This window comes from Pristiophorus japonicus, chromosome 9 (assembly GCF_044704955.1).
Source record: "Pristiophorus japonicus isolate sPriJap1 chromosome 9, sPriJap1.hap1, whole genome shotgun sequence".
Classification (NCBI taxonomy): Eukaryota; Metazoa; Chordata; class Chondrichthyes; family Pristiophoridae; genus Pristiophorus; species Pristiophorus japonicus.
Window position 1 is genome coordinate 77,246,529 of NC_091985.1, and position 18,424 is coordinate 77,264,952.

At 38.3% G+C, this 18,424-nt stretch overlaps 1 protein-coding gene across 1 annotated transcript in view; it reads right to left on the reverse strand.

Annotated features, from left to right (window-relative positions):
- Positions 1–3,837: 3,837 nt before the first annotated feature.
- Positions 3,838–18,424, reverse strand: part of flvcr1 (FLVCR choline and heme transporter 1) — a 45,944-nt gene continuing 31,357 nt past the window's right edge. Inside the window, exons 8-10 of the mRNA XM_070889488.1 lie at positions 17,944–18,055; positions 10,844–10,899; positions 3,838–5,451 (exon numbers count right to left, since the gene is read on the reverse strand). Of these exons, the coding sequence (XP_070745589.1) occupies positions 5,374–5,451; positions 10,844–10,899; positions 17,944–18,055 (246 nt within the window). The 3' untranslated portion in view covers positions 3,838–5,373. The remainder of the gene's footprint in view (positions 5,452–10,843; positions 10,900–17,943; positions 18,056–18,424) is intronic.

An 18,424-nucleotide genomic window follows, 5' to 3' on the forward strand; every position in this document is an offset into this window, starting at 1 on the left:
CTCCTACTTTGTCAGTCTACCTTGCTGCTCCAGCACACAGCTGTAATAATTATGAATAAAATTCCCCATTACAAGTTCTGGAAACATCATCTTCGATACACCACAAACAGACTGCAACTAAAGAATGTCTGAGAAGTCACTTTTTTTTTTAAACTTGAGTGAAGACATATAACTCAAATTATGTAAATTACAACCATGATGATGAGCATACCAGTAATTCAATTTCTTTACCAGCTTTTCTCAGATTAACTTCCATTCAAAGAATTACTTTTGATTAGGCTGCAACAATGCTGTTTAGCCCTTTAAAATTATTACAAATTTAAATTATTTGTAAATGAGTGATAATTTTCTTTGCAGAACACAAGTGTTAAAATGAGCTACAAGCTAGACATTTCCATTTGCAGGAACAGTGCAGCAATTTACACTTCAAACAAAGTGAGCTTTCAGCCAGATTCACAAGTTACATTTTGCCAAAGATCTCTCAATGTTTCCCTCAATCAGGATACATATTTCTTAAATTGAGAGAGTATGTGATCTCAGCCACAAGCAGGCATGGATAATGGTCCTCAGTGATTAAAAATAGATTATGCAGCTTTCATATCATATAATGCCTCTTCTGAAAATGGACTAAATATATAGGAACTGGTTTCAAACTACTCAAATCTACATAATTTCAACTTAAACGTTCTGGCAAGAAACTGACGGGAGAGGATCAGCTGCCCATTTTACATACTGCTTGATCTTGCTTTCTACAAATTTCAATGAAAAGTAAAATCAGACGGAGTTTAAAACAGGTGGCCGATCCGATGCAGCCAGTTTCTCACTGGGTGGGTTAGGTCAAAATTACCGAGTTGGTAAGCCAGCGCTGAAATGGGTACTAAACTACTTCACCATATATTTGTAAAGAAAAACAGATTTGTCTGTAATCATAAGGTGTTCCACCACAATCCCAAAATCAGGCCAAAAAGCATGAAAGTGTCTGCAAAGTGATCAATCAGTAAAGATATTTACATATGTACAAACTTGAAAAGCTTGAAGTTATAAATGTACAAATATATACTATATCCCAAACCAATGTGGCTTAGAGTACTAGTCTTGGCATAGCAGAGTGCTGTTAAATCAGCATGCTATCAACCCAATTGATACTGTTCTAGTCGTGTTAATGTTGTAGACTTGCCTTGCACTTCTCTTGGACTACCGCCACTATAATGGTACCCCAAGATTAGAAAGCATCCAAGGTGTAGTCAACACTGCTTGGCAGACCAGAATACTTACCTACCAAGTCTATCTAGTTATGCAACCAGGCAAGTATAATTGCTGCACTGATTCAAGCCACATATAGAATAGATTTTAGGGTATAGTGTTAGCTCCTCCAGTTATGACCGGAGCCAATAGATTAATCCATCCAAGTAGTGACCACCACCTAATGGAGATCTCTCTCTTCTTGGCAGTTGAGTACTATGGATGCAAGTGAGTTTTTAAGAACCTAATTCACAAGGTGGTTTATCCTGGTGAGCACCAATCATACCACAATTATTGGACATATTTATATAAAATTATTTTTTTAGTTGCGTAACAATGACGACCCTGGTGATGCCATCTTTGGAAATTATACTATGTCAGAACGGACAGTAAAAAGTTACTATTTATACATGTGGTGCCAATAGAGATGCTCATAGCCTCCCCTCAAGGCTTAATGGATACATCCATTATTGCACCGATCACAGATCAGTTAGATCACTGTTTTGAATCTCAGTTTGATTCAAGTTAGCCGATCTCAACCAAGATACCAGTGGATCAGAAGACAGGGCTCCAATTCCCCAACGGTTATTCAGCAATCTCGTTTAAACTGCCCAAGTGCATGTGGGTTCAACTGCGATCTTCCCCGTGATAATTTATTTATTTCCTCTGACGGCAAAGCAGGTATGGCAGTGAACAAGTGTAGCCTTGTGACCAATAAAGTCCAGGTTAGATTTCTGGTCTGTACTTGGTTGATTCTCAGCCAGGTCAGTGTTTGCAGCACTGTGTGCTCTTAGTTAAAAAGCAAAAAAGTATAGAGTAACCACCCTTGATCACTATCCAGCAATCCCTGCTGAAAGTGCGCACATGCGGAGAACACAGGAGGCACAGCTGTGATACACCCCATGGTAAAATAATCAGCCAACCTCACTGTCTAGGTTCACAGATGAACAATGGCCACCTGAGCAAATAGTGGAAGGCAGTTAGCACTCGTGAAACCATACCCTAGTAAAAGAGAGAAAATGGTTAGATAAAAGTCGAAATTCAGAAATGTTCACTATCAAGAATCATAACTGAAGACCGATCATTTCACCAAGGTACACTGTGTCACAACTATGCCTTCAAGAGTGAAAGGGGCAAGAAACAAGATATTTCAATGCAAGCTTTGTAATATCTTTCATGGCGAGGGGGAAGCACAGTAACCACACCTATAGCACGAGCAAGTTATAAGCAGGACCTACAGAAGTGGTACAAATTCATTTAATAGCTGACCATCAACTATCTCCAATTATACAAGTGTGGCAGAGGGAGCTTTAATACCTCCCATGCACTTACTTACACATTTCCTCAAAAGATTGTTTACCATATTGAAAACCCCAGGGAACCTTAGAAATGAGGGGCAACTACAGTCTCAGCAACTACATTTTATGCCATGGAGCTAGTCTTAATTGCTTCAATTTTTTTTGACACTCATTACAAAAGTCGTCAGGACTGCAATGTGGTCTTACCGCTAACCACCGGTATCAGGGACACACTCCCCACACTTCAGTAGCTTCCTGACCTGCCGATTTAAAAATATTTACAGTACCAGTGAGTCATGGATTACAAAAGTTCAGGCTAATCCAGTGACAAAACACAGCTTTCGGAGCACTGGTTGAGGTAGACCTAGGGACTGAGCAGAGTTGTAAACAGTCTCAAAAACCCTACACTTGAATTCTGCATTAGTCTTTTTTGGTGAAATTTTGTGGTGAGAAATGAGCCACATTCTTAGGCCAAGTACTCTTAGATCAAACACTCCCAGGTCAATTTTGAAACTGCCAGAATAAAGTTGCCTCACATCTACTTTAATCCCAATCACATAAGAACACCCATCAATGTATTTCTCCACTTCATATACTGACTAAGCTGATTTTCCAATTTATAACAAGTAATTTTGCCTTGAGGGCCTGATCTAAGCACCAGGTTAAAACAACTCAAGTTTATTTCACATAGAACTGTTACAACCTCAAGAGAGATATGAGACTTTCACTTCAACAGTCTGGGCTAGATTGGAATCAAGGGCCCAGAAGTGAAAGGACAATGCACTAACCTGCACCAGCTGGTCCCCAGCACGTGAGATTACAGAACTAATATTTAATAGTTTATATTCACGAGTGGTATAAACATAAATGCTATTAAAGTATGTTTGTTTCAAAGGTTTATTTTTTCATTTCAATTGACTTTTTAAAAAAAAGGTAAATGACATCATTTACAATGTGTCATATCAGTATGAAACAACTTCTAAGATACTAGCTTTTTAAAATAGTATGCTTTAACTGCATGTTGCTTCACAATAATGCCATCAGCACAAAAGACAATCAGTTAATTTTTCAAGTGTAGGATTCCCCCTCCCCCCACCTGTTCTTTCAGAAAGAAAACTAGACGAAACACAGTAAAACATTATGGAAATACTCCGGCACATATGTAGGTGTAATCACAAGCTGCACCACAAAATGGTGGACTGCAGGCATGCCACCACATAATTCGTTACACAATGAATTCCTGATTTCAGCCAAGCTATCTGGGGAAGGAGGGGAGGAAAAAAAACACAACAAATCATTGTATGCAAAATAAAAATTTCATTGTGTATTAAAATCACTTGGATGAAGAAAATGATACAATTATATACAGATATGTGAAACTTGAACCAAAATAACTACAGCAAAGTGCACTTCCACAGTGACTGGTTCACAAATTGACAGTGTCATCTGGTAAGGTGACAACAAACTATTGGTCTTTGCAAGTGAACGAAAAAGTAGAATTCACTGCAACTATACAGATGTCCTGGTTAAGGTGAGCATTGATTTGAGGAGAGGGAAGGAAAATAATTAATACCTTTGGTTCTACATTGCCATTATATACAGTACCAGCCAGCTTCTAGGGACTAATGATCTTGCATGAGTTTGATCATTTGGATCTTAATACAGTTCTTAGAATTTAATGCATCTAACTAGTTAAAATCTGTTACATCGTCTCATATCAATATTAAAGGCACAACTATTTTGATGAACAGATATTTGTTCCCCCCCACACCTTGGGGGTTTACAGTACATAGACTGCACTGGACAACAAACTATACAATTTTCTCTTTCTTGAGCTTCACATGAAGTTCAAGATAGAATATCATTTGTGAATCTTAAACCTACTGTATTCATTCCTGTGAATGGAATAGATTTAAGTGAATATTTTCTGTTCACTAACATTTTTACATATATACTACTTGACATCTGTAGCATTTGATTACGGATGAAAAAAAACTCTGAAAATTGCAACTCACTGCAGAGATATATATATATATATATATAAAATTATATATAACAAAACTATCAATTCTGTGCAAGCTACTGCTAAGCACATTACAGTTTTGACTATTTAACAAGAATCAAGTGCATTTCCACTGAAGTTGCTTTTACAGTTGTAACAAATTGTGCAAGAGCTATTTATACACAATTTAACTTAAAAAAATTTAATTTCTCTTTGAATGTTAAGAAGGCTAGAATTTACTTTCTTGGAGAACTGAATTCTCACTAACTTTTCAGAACACTGACCAGTTCTTAAAACTCATCCAACATGCCCAAGAGCAGTAACTAACAAAATCACCAAGCCATTTTTTTTTTTAAAGGAATGAAATTTCCCCCCCACCCCACCAGAATAATTTTGAAAATTCAGGGAGCTTGCATTTGGCAAATTACAAAAACATTGCTAGAACTCTTAAAAATGACATTCAAACAGAAAAGGTCTGTTATGCAAGAATGACAAAGATGTTCAAATTAGTAGGCATTTATATATCTTTACATACAAAAATGTAAATCTGGTCCAGTTTAAATCTTCTGTACAAATGATATTTGCCCAAGCCAATCAAACTTTCCATTTTTTTTGTAAAAAATAATACCTATCTTACTGGGATACAACAAACGAATGCTCTTGAAACCTGTTAAAATGAGTCCATTATCAAGAACTTCTAATAAATATTGGTCACCGTTAATAAATTATCACATTTTTCTAACCATTGCACCCGTAGCAGCTGTTCATATATGTTTCAGTGTCATGTACTAGTTGTGCGTTGTACCACTGCTATCCATTCTCCTATATTAATTAGATTGTGGTTTCTTCTGGTGTGTGGAGTTCATTTTGTGAAGTAGAAACATTTTCTAGTGAATCACGAGCAGCAAGCTGGAGGAGAAAAAAAAAATTTATATAGCGCTAACTGCTGCACGTAGTTACCATTGGAAGAGTTAAAACCATTTTCACAACATACCTCCGTTTCTAGCTACTACCCTGGCAAGTACTCTAGTAAGTAAGTTGTACAATAATTCATAGCTGAAATATTAACAGTTTTTATTAAATGTTTTGCATACCTAGTCAACTAGCTGTATACATTACCACCAGCTTATTCTGGCTGTAAATAGTGATACTACTATTCCCAGCTGATTGGATAATTCCCTGTCAATCTGTAGTTAGTGACTGGGATTGATTTTTAAGCGCATAATTTGTACGGGCTCGAGTTTCCCTAACCTGTTTTTCTGGCGCCCTCACCCGAGGTGCGCCGTTTTTGTCCGCCTCCAAGCGCGCCGAAAAAAGATGTCGTTATTCTGGCCGCTCCCCAGCCTCTCTTCGGTCATGACGCAGCGTGGCCCAATGGATTGGGGGCAGAGCCAGGTCCTGCCGCTGAAAACTGTGCTGGGAATTCTGCACATGAGCGCTACGAGTACACGCTGCAGGCTGTGTGGAGGGGGCCAGAAGCACGGCGTCCCTGGCCAAATGGGCTCCATCATCGGCTGCCCGCTGCGTTCCCCAAGGTAGGACTTCTATTTTGTATTTGTTATTTACTGATTGATTTTGGTGCTTTAGGTGCAGGGTACCTTTTATTTTTTTGTGTGTTATTTATTGATTGCTTATTACTTTGGTCTTGGTGCTTTAGGTGCAGGGTTCCTTCTATTTTATTTGTTAATTAATTGCTTATTATTTTTTGTGCTTTGTTTGGTGCTTGGTGGTGCTTTAAATGTAGTTACTTGCGCTGATTCCTCAACTCTAGGTAAGGTTTTTCTGTGCGGACAGAAGTGACAACATACGCTGGCCTAAAGTTAGTTTGGAGCAACTATTTTCTGGCTAAACGCCTAAAACAGGGGTAAATGGCTGGGAACGCCTCCTTTTGAAAAAAAAACCCGAACTAATAAAAAACCTATAACTCACATACACTGGCGCAAATTAAATGACCAGAATTGCAATTAAAACGATAGTCCAGAACAATCAAGTTGCTCCCAAAAAAAAGGGGCAACCCCTGGGGAAACTTGGGCCCATAGTAACTATGCTTCACTACTGTATTTTGCTGGATAAATCACACATATTTTATCATGGAGACTCTGCTGTAGTTTCTATGACAATTTCTGATCGCTGTAGTTCATAAAGACTCTTTAAATAGATTCCAAACTGTTTACTGTAGGGCGTTGAGTAAATAGACTTTGTTTGGTGTAAAATAGACTGTTTGCTACAAGTCCTGCCTTAAGTCCCGCCCTGCCTTAGAAACATAGAAAATAGGTGCAGTAGGCCATTCAGCCCTTCTAGCCTGCACCGCCATTCAATGAGTTCATGGCTGAACATGAAACTTCAGTACCCCCTTCCTGCTTTCTCGCCATACCCCTTGATCCCCCGAGTAGTAAGGACTTCATCTAACTCCCTTTTGAATATATTTAGTGAACTGGCCTCAACTACTTTCTGTGGTAGAGAATTCCACAGGTTCACCACTCTCTGGGTGAATCCTCATCTCAGTCCTAAATGGCTTACCCCTTATCCTTAGACTGACTCCTGGTTCTGGACTTCCCCAACATTGGGAACATTCTTCCTGCACCTAACCCGTCAGAATTTTAAACGTTTCTATGAGGTCCCCTCTCATTCTTCTGAACTCCAGTGAATACAAGCCCAGTTGATCCAGTCTTTCTTGATAGGTCAGTCCCACCATCCCAGGAATCAGTCTGGTGAATCTTCGCTGCACTCCCTCAATAGCAAGAATGTCCTTCCTCAAGTTAGGAGACCAAAACTGTACACAATACTCCAGGTGTGGCCTCACCAAGGCCCTGTACAACTGTAGCAACACCTCCCTGCCCCTGTACTCAAATCCCCTCGCTATGAAGGCCAACATGCCATTTGCTTTCTTAACCGCCTGCTGTACCTGCATGCCAACCTTCAATGACTGATGTACCATGACACCCAGGTCTCATTGCACCTCCCCTTTTCCTAATCTGTCACCATTCAGATAATAGTCTGACTCTCTGTTTTTACCACCAAAGTGGATAACCTCACATTTATCCACATTATACTTCATATGCCATGCATTTGCCCACTCACCTAACCTATCCAAGTCACTCTGCAGCCTCATAGTATCCTCCTCGCAGCTCACACTGCCACCCAACTTAGTGTCATCCGCAAATTTGGAGATACTACATTTAATCCCCTCGTCTAAATCATTAATGTACAATGTAAACAGCCTTAAAGACAGTCTGCATGCAACCCTTATTTGTTTTGACCAAAGTGGGCAGTAGTATATTTCCCAAGGAAAACACAAGCCCAATTTTTCATATTAGGTGAAGTAAAGAGAGGTAACTTGGCATATGGAAACTAATGCGGAGTTATGTTTTTTGGGAAAACAGTAGACTATCGTATAACAGCGTCATGAAGGGTTCTGTATTATCACTACATATAGAGATACAAGTAGTAGGCTCAGGATTCACGCAATCAAAAACCAGAATCCAGTTTCTCATTTGAAGCCAATTAAAGGACAGTGAGTAAATGTAAGAACATAAGAAATAGGAGCAGAAGTAGGCCATTTGGCCCATCGAGCCTGCTCCGTCATTCAATAAGGTCATGACTGATCTGATCTTGGCCTCAACTCTACTTCCCTGCCCACTCCCTATAACCCTTGACTCACCTGTCGTTCAAAAATCTGTTTACCGCTACTTTAAATATATTCAATGACCCAGCCTCAACAGCTCTCTGGGGTAGAGAATTCCAAAGATTCACGACCCTCAGAGAAGAAATTCCTCCTCATCTCCGTTTTAAATGTGCAACCCCTTATTCTGAAACTTTGCCCCCTAGTTCTAGATTCCCCGTCTACCCTGTCCAGCCCCCTCAGAATCTTAAGACATTTCAATAAGATCATTCATCCTATAACCAGGCTAAGCACTGACTCTGGAAAGCATTGGAGAACTGGGGGCAAAGGTCAGCATGTACTATTTACAGCAAAACAATCTACGCACCCGTCAAGTGAGAATGCCCATTGGAAGCATACCCTCACAAAACTGACTGTCGATTATAGTTTAGAACCAAACACCCATATATGGCAGATCCAGTACGAGGTCACTGCTGCATGGTGAGTTAGCATAATCACACTGCTGAATTATTTAAATTCAGAGGTAAAATCACCTACGTCAACAGCAATGCCAACCATACACTGAACTTTGAGAGCTGGCGTTTTAGCAGACATGTATGGGATAGCTTTTGAACTTCAGTAGAAGATTTCAAGAAGCTGCAACATCCTTTTCTTAAGGGATGATAATTCCAAGGCACTGTTTTGAATTTCCACTGGGAACCTCAAGATCCTTAGTCATGCAGACATGTGGAGCAGGATTCCCCATAGCTATTTCATAGTGCCAGTATTGAGCAAACCTATATTGAGAACAGCAACAATTTGGCTATTTGAGTTCTAGTATCTGTTTTTTCCCCTAGGTATCCTTGCACAGTACAAACTCATCCTATAACCAGACTAATATGGATGTTTTGTGTGTATAAAAACTTGACAGTGGATTAGTACAATCCCACTGTTATTTTTCAAGGTATCAAAAATACAGCATCTGTCTTGGCTATCCAGTTTTTCCTTTCTCCGCCCCCCAATATCCTTGCCTTTCCTTCCGAAGGCACTGGCTACTTGCTAGGATCTGAGCTAGCTGCCCTCTGGTACCATCCATCACGAGTTTAAATAGCAAGAATCAAGACATTCAGCTGCGAGGACATCAAATCTGAGCTCAATCCTATCCTTCAACATCCAGTCAACATACTTCCTCAATAGAGATTAGGAGCAAGAACCCCGCTCAAATTTCTCTTCACCCGGACTAGCTCTCCTAGAACTGAACAGGGATATTCATGGTCTATGTGGATCCAATATCACCGAGTTCGTTAGCCAAGTCACTGAGGAAGCTAACAAGTTAAAAAAAAATAACAGATGCCTTGTCATTCCCTGTAGATTCTCCAAACTTAGTTTATAGGTCAGAAAACCAGTGGAGAATCTGCAAACAGTAAATAAGAATTTCTAAAGTATCATGGAAACTCCTTTGGATCCCATTCTGTTTAAGGGAATAGTCCCAGACTCTTTTACACTATTAAAAAGTGGAAGGCCATTGGGTATAAGATTCCTGATAGAATCAGTCTTGCCAGTATGCACATTTTTAGCTGGAAGGATGTGCATTTTAGATGTGTTCTTTGCATTTAGAAGAACTGAGTTTTGACAGCTGTCAATTGGCCAAGCACAAATTCTTGTATCAAGTTTGAAATGGGCTCCACGTTGCTTGTAAAAAAAAAATGCAACTTCAGAACACCAACAGGAGTATTGGTTATCAGTCACTGGGAAAGATATTGGCCAGATTTTGCTGGAGCCAAGCATCACACAGCATGCCCAGTCAGTTAGACTTGTTTGTGCAAATTTAGGTTTTAACATTATTTTGCCCATAAAGTTGCTGGAAGTGCGAACTGGTAACAGTACAGCGAGGGCGAGAGAGCAGCTGGGACCTTGGTGAACAACAGGATAGTATATCTCCTTAACCAATGAGATTTATCGATTAAGAAACAATGGGAGAACTGAGTAGAGAGCTGAATGTCAAATCAAGCACTTAAGCCAATTAAAGTGAGGGAAAGAAAGATTGGATTGAGAGAAAAAAGAAAAATAAGATTTTTTAAAACTATTCAAAATTTGACAGCTGTAAGATCTTCTAAAACAATTCATAACCTGAAGGAATGAGACTCCACATTTATAACGGTCTACTTTCTGGGTGAGACAATGATTAGTAGTCATTAACAATTATCACATCATTAAAAAGGTAATTAGTAATAATTATTAGACGTAACTTTCTGTAGCAAGTTTAATGAGCAATTAATGTGCAAATGCAGCAACTTTATGAAAATCACTAGATGCCGTTTTCGTAAAGCTAAAGGCAGAATGGCGCAAATTGACCAGTAACTCGTGGTGATTTCCAATTCACGGAGTATCTCTTTCTTGCTACAGGTTCCTGACCAATTTGCGTATTAATAACGGCATGCATCATTCAGACATTGTTAACTTTTCAGCAAAATCTGGCCCAATGACATTTGATATAGAGCTTGAAACTTGAAAGGTAGAAAAGGAAATGAAAAAGAAGCCCCGAAAGACAATTCATATTTGTACATGCATGATGATCAGGCAAGGAAGAAAAAATAAAAACTGAAAATAAAGTATCTCACTTATTAGACTTGTTTCACATCCAACAAATACTGCATAATCCTTATACACTTAAGTGAAAGGAAGAAGTGAGCAACCTACCTGCGTACTTGCAGCTAAGTTTGCTTGTTGTCTTCTTAAGTCTGATTTTATGAAAACTGTAAAGAAAATAGAAATTATGAAACAACCTATTTCTGTTATGTGTACATTTTAGCAGCAATGGAACCTATGAAAGTGAACACTTAGCAACATTCTAAAAGATTGGTTAGTTTACTTAGTCAACTAAACCATAACTAAATCATTTAATAAAATTCTGGTACAGTAAACTTTGTTCAGCACCTTTTTAAACCATTAAAAATATGAAGCTTTCAAAAATGCGTAACTTAAAATGAAGACTTTTCAGATACAGTTTCCATCATACAAACTATAAAGATATTACAAATGCACTGCTAATTATAATAAAAGTAAAATTGGAGGTATTACTGAAACAAACCTCATTCACATTCTTTAAACAAAAGTTGTTCTTAATAATGACAATTTCACTGTAATCAATTACATTCACCTAATATCTTTCTGTGGATGTTATACAGTTGTATCAATTTATCACAGAAACCAGCAAGGAACAAATAATTTGTAATCAGCTTCTGTCAACCTTTTTTAAAAAAAAGAAAAATCACTGACGAGGAATATATTTTAATTCAATTGAATAGCAGCACCACACACAAAACAAAAAGTATTGACTTTACATTTTTGCAGGGTCCTTACCTCACACAGCTTCCAGACAGAACACTGGCTGAAAATAGTAAGACTAACCAATTTAGAAATAAAAACGTCCAGCACATATTAGAAGTAATCAATAGAAGGGAGTGATTTCAAGGCCATATAAAAAGAGGTTATGAAGGTAGGACAAATAGCTTATCAAAACAAGATAATTGTGCAATGGCTACCACAAAAGTGTATACTTCAGAGGCACAAGTGATTTAATTTGTTGGTTTATTTTCTGTAAACTATAGGCCCTCAGTGTATGTATTCGAATTATACAAAAAGTTTAAAATATTTACATATGTGCTAACTTTAATGGCTGTTAAGTGTTACTATAATGCAGGGCAGTCCCATTTACCCCCAAAACAGTCCAAGACTCGGGCTTGGAGCAAGAAGTTGTGCAGAAGGCTAGGGCTTGTGAGGGAGAATTGATTGTTGAGACACCACATTGTATTGCCATTTGGTGTGACTGCAGCACAAGCCTGTTTCCTGTTGTTACACTTGACCTCAATGGATATTTGCATTATTGTTTGATTGTCAGCCACATGTGGCACAGGTCATTTCGATAGCTGCTCACGAGAGGTATGAAACATTGTAGAAAGCGTCAGTCTCAGAGCCACGAATGTTACACAAAATCTAATGTTCAGATGACTTTTAGAAGCCATGAGCTTCATTTTCAAATTCATGCCCTCAAAAAATCTCAAAACAGATTATTGCCTCAATCACTCCCATCTATTCTTTCTCCTCCATTTAGTGTGGTGCACAAAAGCTACATCCAATCTCAAATACAGAAGCTAATTCACCATATTATACCTGCATACCTGATGGATAGCGCGTGTAGATTTTAGGTATGTCAGTTGTGCAGTTGCTCCATTCTTTTCAGGTTTATGCTTTAAACTAAATAAGTTTATCAAAGGATTACTTGTGCATGCAGTAAATGGTACCCATTGGGTTTTATAGTTCTGTTAGAAGCATCTGAGACTCTTGTATAACACATGCGATTTTCCCAACCTAGCTTAAGTAACTACTGAAGAACTCAAAAGGTTTGAGAGTGCACATATAACATGGGAAGTATTAAAAAAAGACACTTCACTATTAAGCCATACCCCTACAGATTCATTACCTGTAACAACAGACAGTTGCATACCATGTCTAGTGGCTGGAGGAAAAAAAATTCCACTTTTCCACATCAGAGGGTGGACAGACTAGAGTATGAACTTTCTGCTGGAGAAACAAAAAATAAACTGACACTAACTTATTTTGATGTGTACAGAATAGTGTTTATAGCAGGTCAGATGCTTAGGGTTTGTTTTGTGCTTGTAAGTAAAGTTAGAGCTAGAAAGTCATTTTTGGCAGCCCCAGCCAGCATCAAGCACTCCTGGCAAGGTCAAGTATTGGTCAGATGCAGAGTAAAACTCCCTTTAATCTGCCCCCAACAAACTGTCTTAGCCACAACCTCATAACACCAGTGCGATTATTTTTTCTTATCAGCTACTTTTATAGCTTCTCAAGAATCAGGTTGCCGACTGGCGCCAAACCACACGTGGCCTTGTACTGTGGAATTATATACAATAAGAAAAAGTTCAAGATTACCAGACACATTTCACGCATTCTTTAAAACCACCCAAAAGGAGGCTTTCATTCCATACATCCAGCCTCATTTCAACACAGATCCCAGAGGCGTGAGGACAGTGTTCCAAACCCTAGCACCATCAAATCCCCATCAGAATTGTTTCTGGTTACACGATGGTTTCTGTTACTAGCAGCAGCGTAACGCCGCCTTACCCTGTACACGATTTTCCATGGACAGTCACAATCCTGGTTCGTTCATGTAGACTGGTTATATTCCTTTCCTAAAACCTAAACAGACTAGCTTCACAATTGACTTGTTAATAAAAACATGCCAGCAAACCAAACAAGATCTGAGTGTGCCACAATGTTGCAGAACACTCAAAAGAGTTCACAGGATGTCAAACTGCAAGAATGAAGGCTTAATAGTTTCTGAACATCACAATGACTCTGAAGAGGAGTTAAGATTGTTGAAAAATGTTCCGGCTATCTTTATAATTTACATTATTTTGACTCCCCTTCAGTGAGCTTTCCATTCATGTTTATCCATTTAAGCGCACTTCTGCCCTTACCACTGCTTTTTTTTCTTACCGCCACTTGCATAGCCACCATGTTTTGCCATATGCCTTTATTTCAAGTGACAGAGAGTGATCAGCACTTTAATATTCACGCACTGTATAGAGAAGAGATACTGGAAATCTGTTAGAAAGCTGCAATACATTCAAGAAGCTCTGTTGGAGTCAGTGTACTTAGTTGAGAATTTGTGCACCTCATTCTTGGGACTATCCATTAGTAGCAGCCTCCCATAGGAGAACAGCTCATCATTATAGAACTTCAACCAATTGCATAGGGCCCCTTGTTCCCACATCTTGTCTAAACCTCAAGGATGGTGAGATGCAGTTTTAAGCACCCGGAGCTGCATCTGGATGACCAGAAGAGCATGTTGGGAGCATGCTGTCTATATTGCTACAAGGTGGTCGGTCTGTTCCCAGTTTTGTCAAATATTCTTCAATGAAATGTCCATCAGGATTTAAAGGAATAAACATATTTCTCTGAATTTCAATCTTCAGCCATGTACTTCCAAGAAAAAGATCCAACATTATTCCTCTACATAGAAAAACCTACCCTTTTACTGAATTAAGAGCTTGAGCTATAGTTTGGTCCCCAGGTCTCCAAATTCTCTCATTCTGCACTACCATTAACTTGCATACGACTTTCTAATTAACTGATTCACTAACTGATACGGTTTTTGCAAAGATGTTTTTGCATAAAAGTTGTGAAAACCTACTGTAATTTACTATATGTATTTACAGTACTCAACATACAATCAAAACTTAGTACCTGTAGTTTGTTGAACTGGCTATATACTTCCTGTGCTGGAGAGAGGAGCAGCTGGTAAAAGGAGCTCTGCGATTTATTAGGAAAAAAACTGGGTAAATTGGTTAAGAATATACAATACTTTGGGTGGAGAGTGTGCACAATGTTTACAGTTACAGTCAGTTGAAAATTTATATCAACAAACTTTGAAGGTATATAGATCTAAGTTTTGAGTTTGCAAAGTTCAAGATTTGCTGCAGCTTTTTCTCCAGGGTGGGTAAAAGCCAATGAGTGCAGCAAGGATGTTCAAAATATAGTTGCTAATAGACAATACTGGAATTTACAAAATCCAAAAACAAAGGAAGCCGAATATAGAACCTCTAGGGATACCAGAGAATCAAAAGTGGATGGGACACAGTAGATTCTTAAGGCATACTTATTACTTTGACAGCAGCTGAATCAGAAGTGGAACTATAATGATGGAAGAACTGCAAGTTACTCAAGGCAACACAATTACAGCTTCAGAAGGGCTGCCTGCAGACAGCTAGCAGGTAGAAACGACCAAATTCCAGAGTGAAAGTGCCAAATAAAGACGGTGCAAACCGATGCCTCCCCATTGTGGAATGAATGGCAGCATTTCAGAACGAAATGGTACAAGTGATATAATGGTGCATCAACTAATTCTTGCCAGTCGTGAGACAAGTATAAGTGAGTTGTGTAGCGATATTAAGTGTACCACATAATTTTCCAGAAGCAATGGAAAAGGCCATAGAAAGATGGGTTGATGTTCCAATGAAGTGAGTGGGGTTGAACCATAAGTCTTGTAACACATGGGGATAAACCAACATAATTAGAATGTTTTAGAAATAAGAGGGAATGAAGAGGGTGTAAAGTAGTACCATCCAGGGGTATAGAGCAAACAGGCAAGATACTTCAATTCAATAATTATTTGTTAAGTAACAGGTACTGGAGGGAACCCACTTTGAAAATAACTGGGAAGTTTTGACCACATATAACCAGATAGGGAAAACAAATGCTTTTATATTAACAAAAAAAGATTGTAATTAGGAGGTTACATATGCAACTAACAAAAATATTGATATCACATAAAACACAGCTGTAAGCAAAGGATAGGCGAGAGATGAAGTCACAATAATAGAATGTTTCAGAATGATAAAACTAGGTAGAAGACTAGTGTTAGTAATAAAACAGCCAACATAGAATGGGTGCAACAACAATGGATTGTCAAAACCAATATGGCTAGAAATTAATAGGAGCAAAATAATAATTGGGAAATATCTGTCAGCTGAAAGTGATCCAAGGATGTCAAGATGTCTGGGTAAATAAAATTGTAAATATGGAAGAGTCAGGTTCCCTGGAGCAAAGTGGACAAACCAAGGTTAACCGAAAAGGAAGGGGTGAATAATTTCAGAGGCAGTAAGTTGTTATTTCTGAACATGGAAAGCAGAACTACAGTGGATCTATAATAATAGATGCAGCATTCAGTAATCCATCAGAAATGACTAATAATCTAGAAAGGGGTGAAATACTTGTTTTATAGTGGCCACTAAATAGGGAAATTCAATATTCTAATTAATGCTTTGGAAAAAATAAATGATGGATAAGTAGCAAACTTGGACTAGAGAGTAATGGGGAAAGTTAAAACAAAATGAAAGCTGTAGAAAGTATATTCCGAGGAGAAAAACTGGAATCCTGAGATTTTAGTAATAAACAAGGAGATCTAAAACAATCTAAGGCAAAGGAGCAATTATTTTAAAGGGAAGGAAGAAACAAATGGAATAGGAACTGTACTTCAAGAGAATGGAAAGGAAGATTGAAGATAGAAGAAAGAAGAATTCAAAGTAACCTCTCAGCATTGCAAGAAATAAGCAGATAGGTTGTTTAAGGGAAAGGTTGGGTAGACAGGTCAATGAATTACATTAGTATTAAAGGTAACATTTCATGGCAGTCTTCAATAACAAAATACTGGACATATTCCAGGTCCAATCAAACTGTTTCAAAAATCTGAAGTAAATGTGAACATGAGAAAAAAAAATCATGCGATCTGAAAAGATTGAAGGAATTAAATGATGCACCCTAGAATCATCAAAGATTAAGACTAAGATACCTACCCCTCCAAGAGCTCCATATGGTGATTACATGGGAACTAAGCACGGTGAATATTTTATGGGGCACTAAAGAGCAATCAATATGATTTCAGAAGCAATAGGTTATGCCCCATAAATAAGATGAAATTATTTGTGGTTGCAATTAAAAGTAACAGAAAAGGAACGTCCAGTGAACAAAGTTTACTTGGATCTTCAGAAGACATTTGATAAAACTGGCTGAAGAATAGGAGTGGGTGCAGAAGATCAACGAGAAAAAAGGACGAATCTGAAAGGCAGTAACCGCTAGAAGTTCTGCAGTAGTCTGTTGCGACTCCCCTGCTATGCTAATTATGAATGATGTGGAAGTAGGATACTTCAAATGATTTTAAATTTTGTTGAGAATACCAAGGCAAGTAGTCAGATAAGTAATCCACAAGAGATTGAAAACATTCCAAGAAATCATGGGGAGTTTAAAGTGAATGTGGAAGGACATTATGAATGATGGAAAGGAATTTGGGTGGAAGACTGACTCTTCACCGAAAAGATCCAGTCATCACAAAGTTATTACCATAGTTATCAAAATACCAGAAAACATCTCAAATGATTAAATTGAAATAGGTTATTTTAACCCAGTGTAACTCACTGATGAGGTCACATTTGGAACATTGTAGATGATTTTGAGCATCCTACCTTCAAAATGGACACTGATGCACTGGAGGAAGTTCACAGAGAAACAAAGATAATTGAGAGACTTGGGGTCCTAAGTTGCGAAGAGAACTGTAGATACTGCTTAATTTGGACTGATCACAAAAATAAAAGGAAATTAGCAACCCTCTAAGCTGACTACGAGATTGAAGGAAAGTATCTTTCTCTCCCTTCTCCATGTGTAGATTCCCAGCAAAAGCAGTTAATGCAATGGCAATTAACTTTTTTTTTAAAAAAGAGAGCCGGACAAATATTTAAAGAACCATTGCGAAGGTTCTAAGCATAACAACGGAGACAGATGATTGAATTCACTGTAGAACATTATGGTTACTACATTGTTGGAACCATAAGTGAAACCAGTCAGCATTGAGTAGCACACATTGTACGGTCGGATTAATCCAGAGGTTTTGCCTCATTACCCGTCAGGTGGAGGGGATGGGGAGGTATAGAAGAGCAAAAGATCAAAAGACCAGGAGTGGGTCTGGGTAAAATTTCAAAGCTTTATCTTCATGGAGTTTTATCAGTCGTTGGCTGCCTCCTTCGTAAGATTGACAGGGCTGAGTGGAGTCCTGAATAGGGAAGAATGTACAAGATCTGTGGAGGGAAAGGCCTTGATGGGCCAAAACGGTCTGTTTCTTGTTCCACATTATGTTTTATAAATTTAGCAGATTAAGGTGCTGTTTCCCTCAGACAGCAATATATTACACAATAACTTTCAAAATTGTAAAAGCAGCTAATTACCTGTAAGAATGATTCCCACAAAGATCCAAGAACAAAGAAAGAGATTTCCTACAAGTGTGCCATAATTTGCTTTCAACCTTCCTTGGGCCAACGTGAACACAATTCCAAATAGCTGCAATACATAAAAACTCAATATATTAACTGTCCAACATTAAAATACTCTCTTTCTCTTGAAGGAGTGAACGCATTTGCGTACAGTTCCACAATTACATACCAATACCTCAAATAAAGTGGCTATTATTTGTGTACTAGTATCGGCAGGTCATTCGACTACATCATAGCTAAATTCAATTCTCTCAAGCAATAACCATGTGCAATTACAGCAGGTTATGCTGTATAGCAACCAGGATCAAGAACCCTGAAAGGGGCAGAAATTAAAGCATATCATGCTAAATCCTCAACTGACAATTTATTAGTCATAACTACACTTCAAACAAACCACAAAATATACTATTAATCCCTTTAAAAAAGCTTGCCCAAT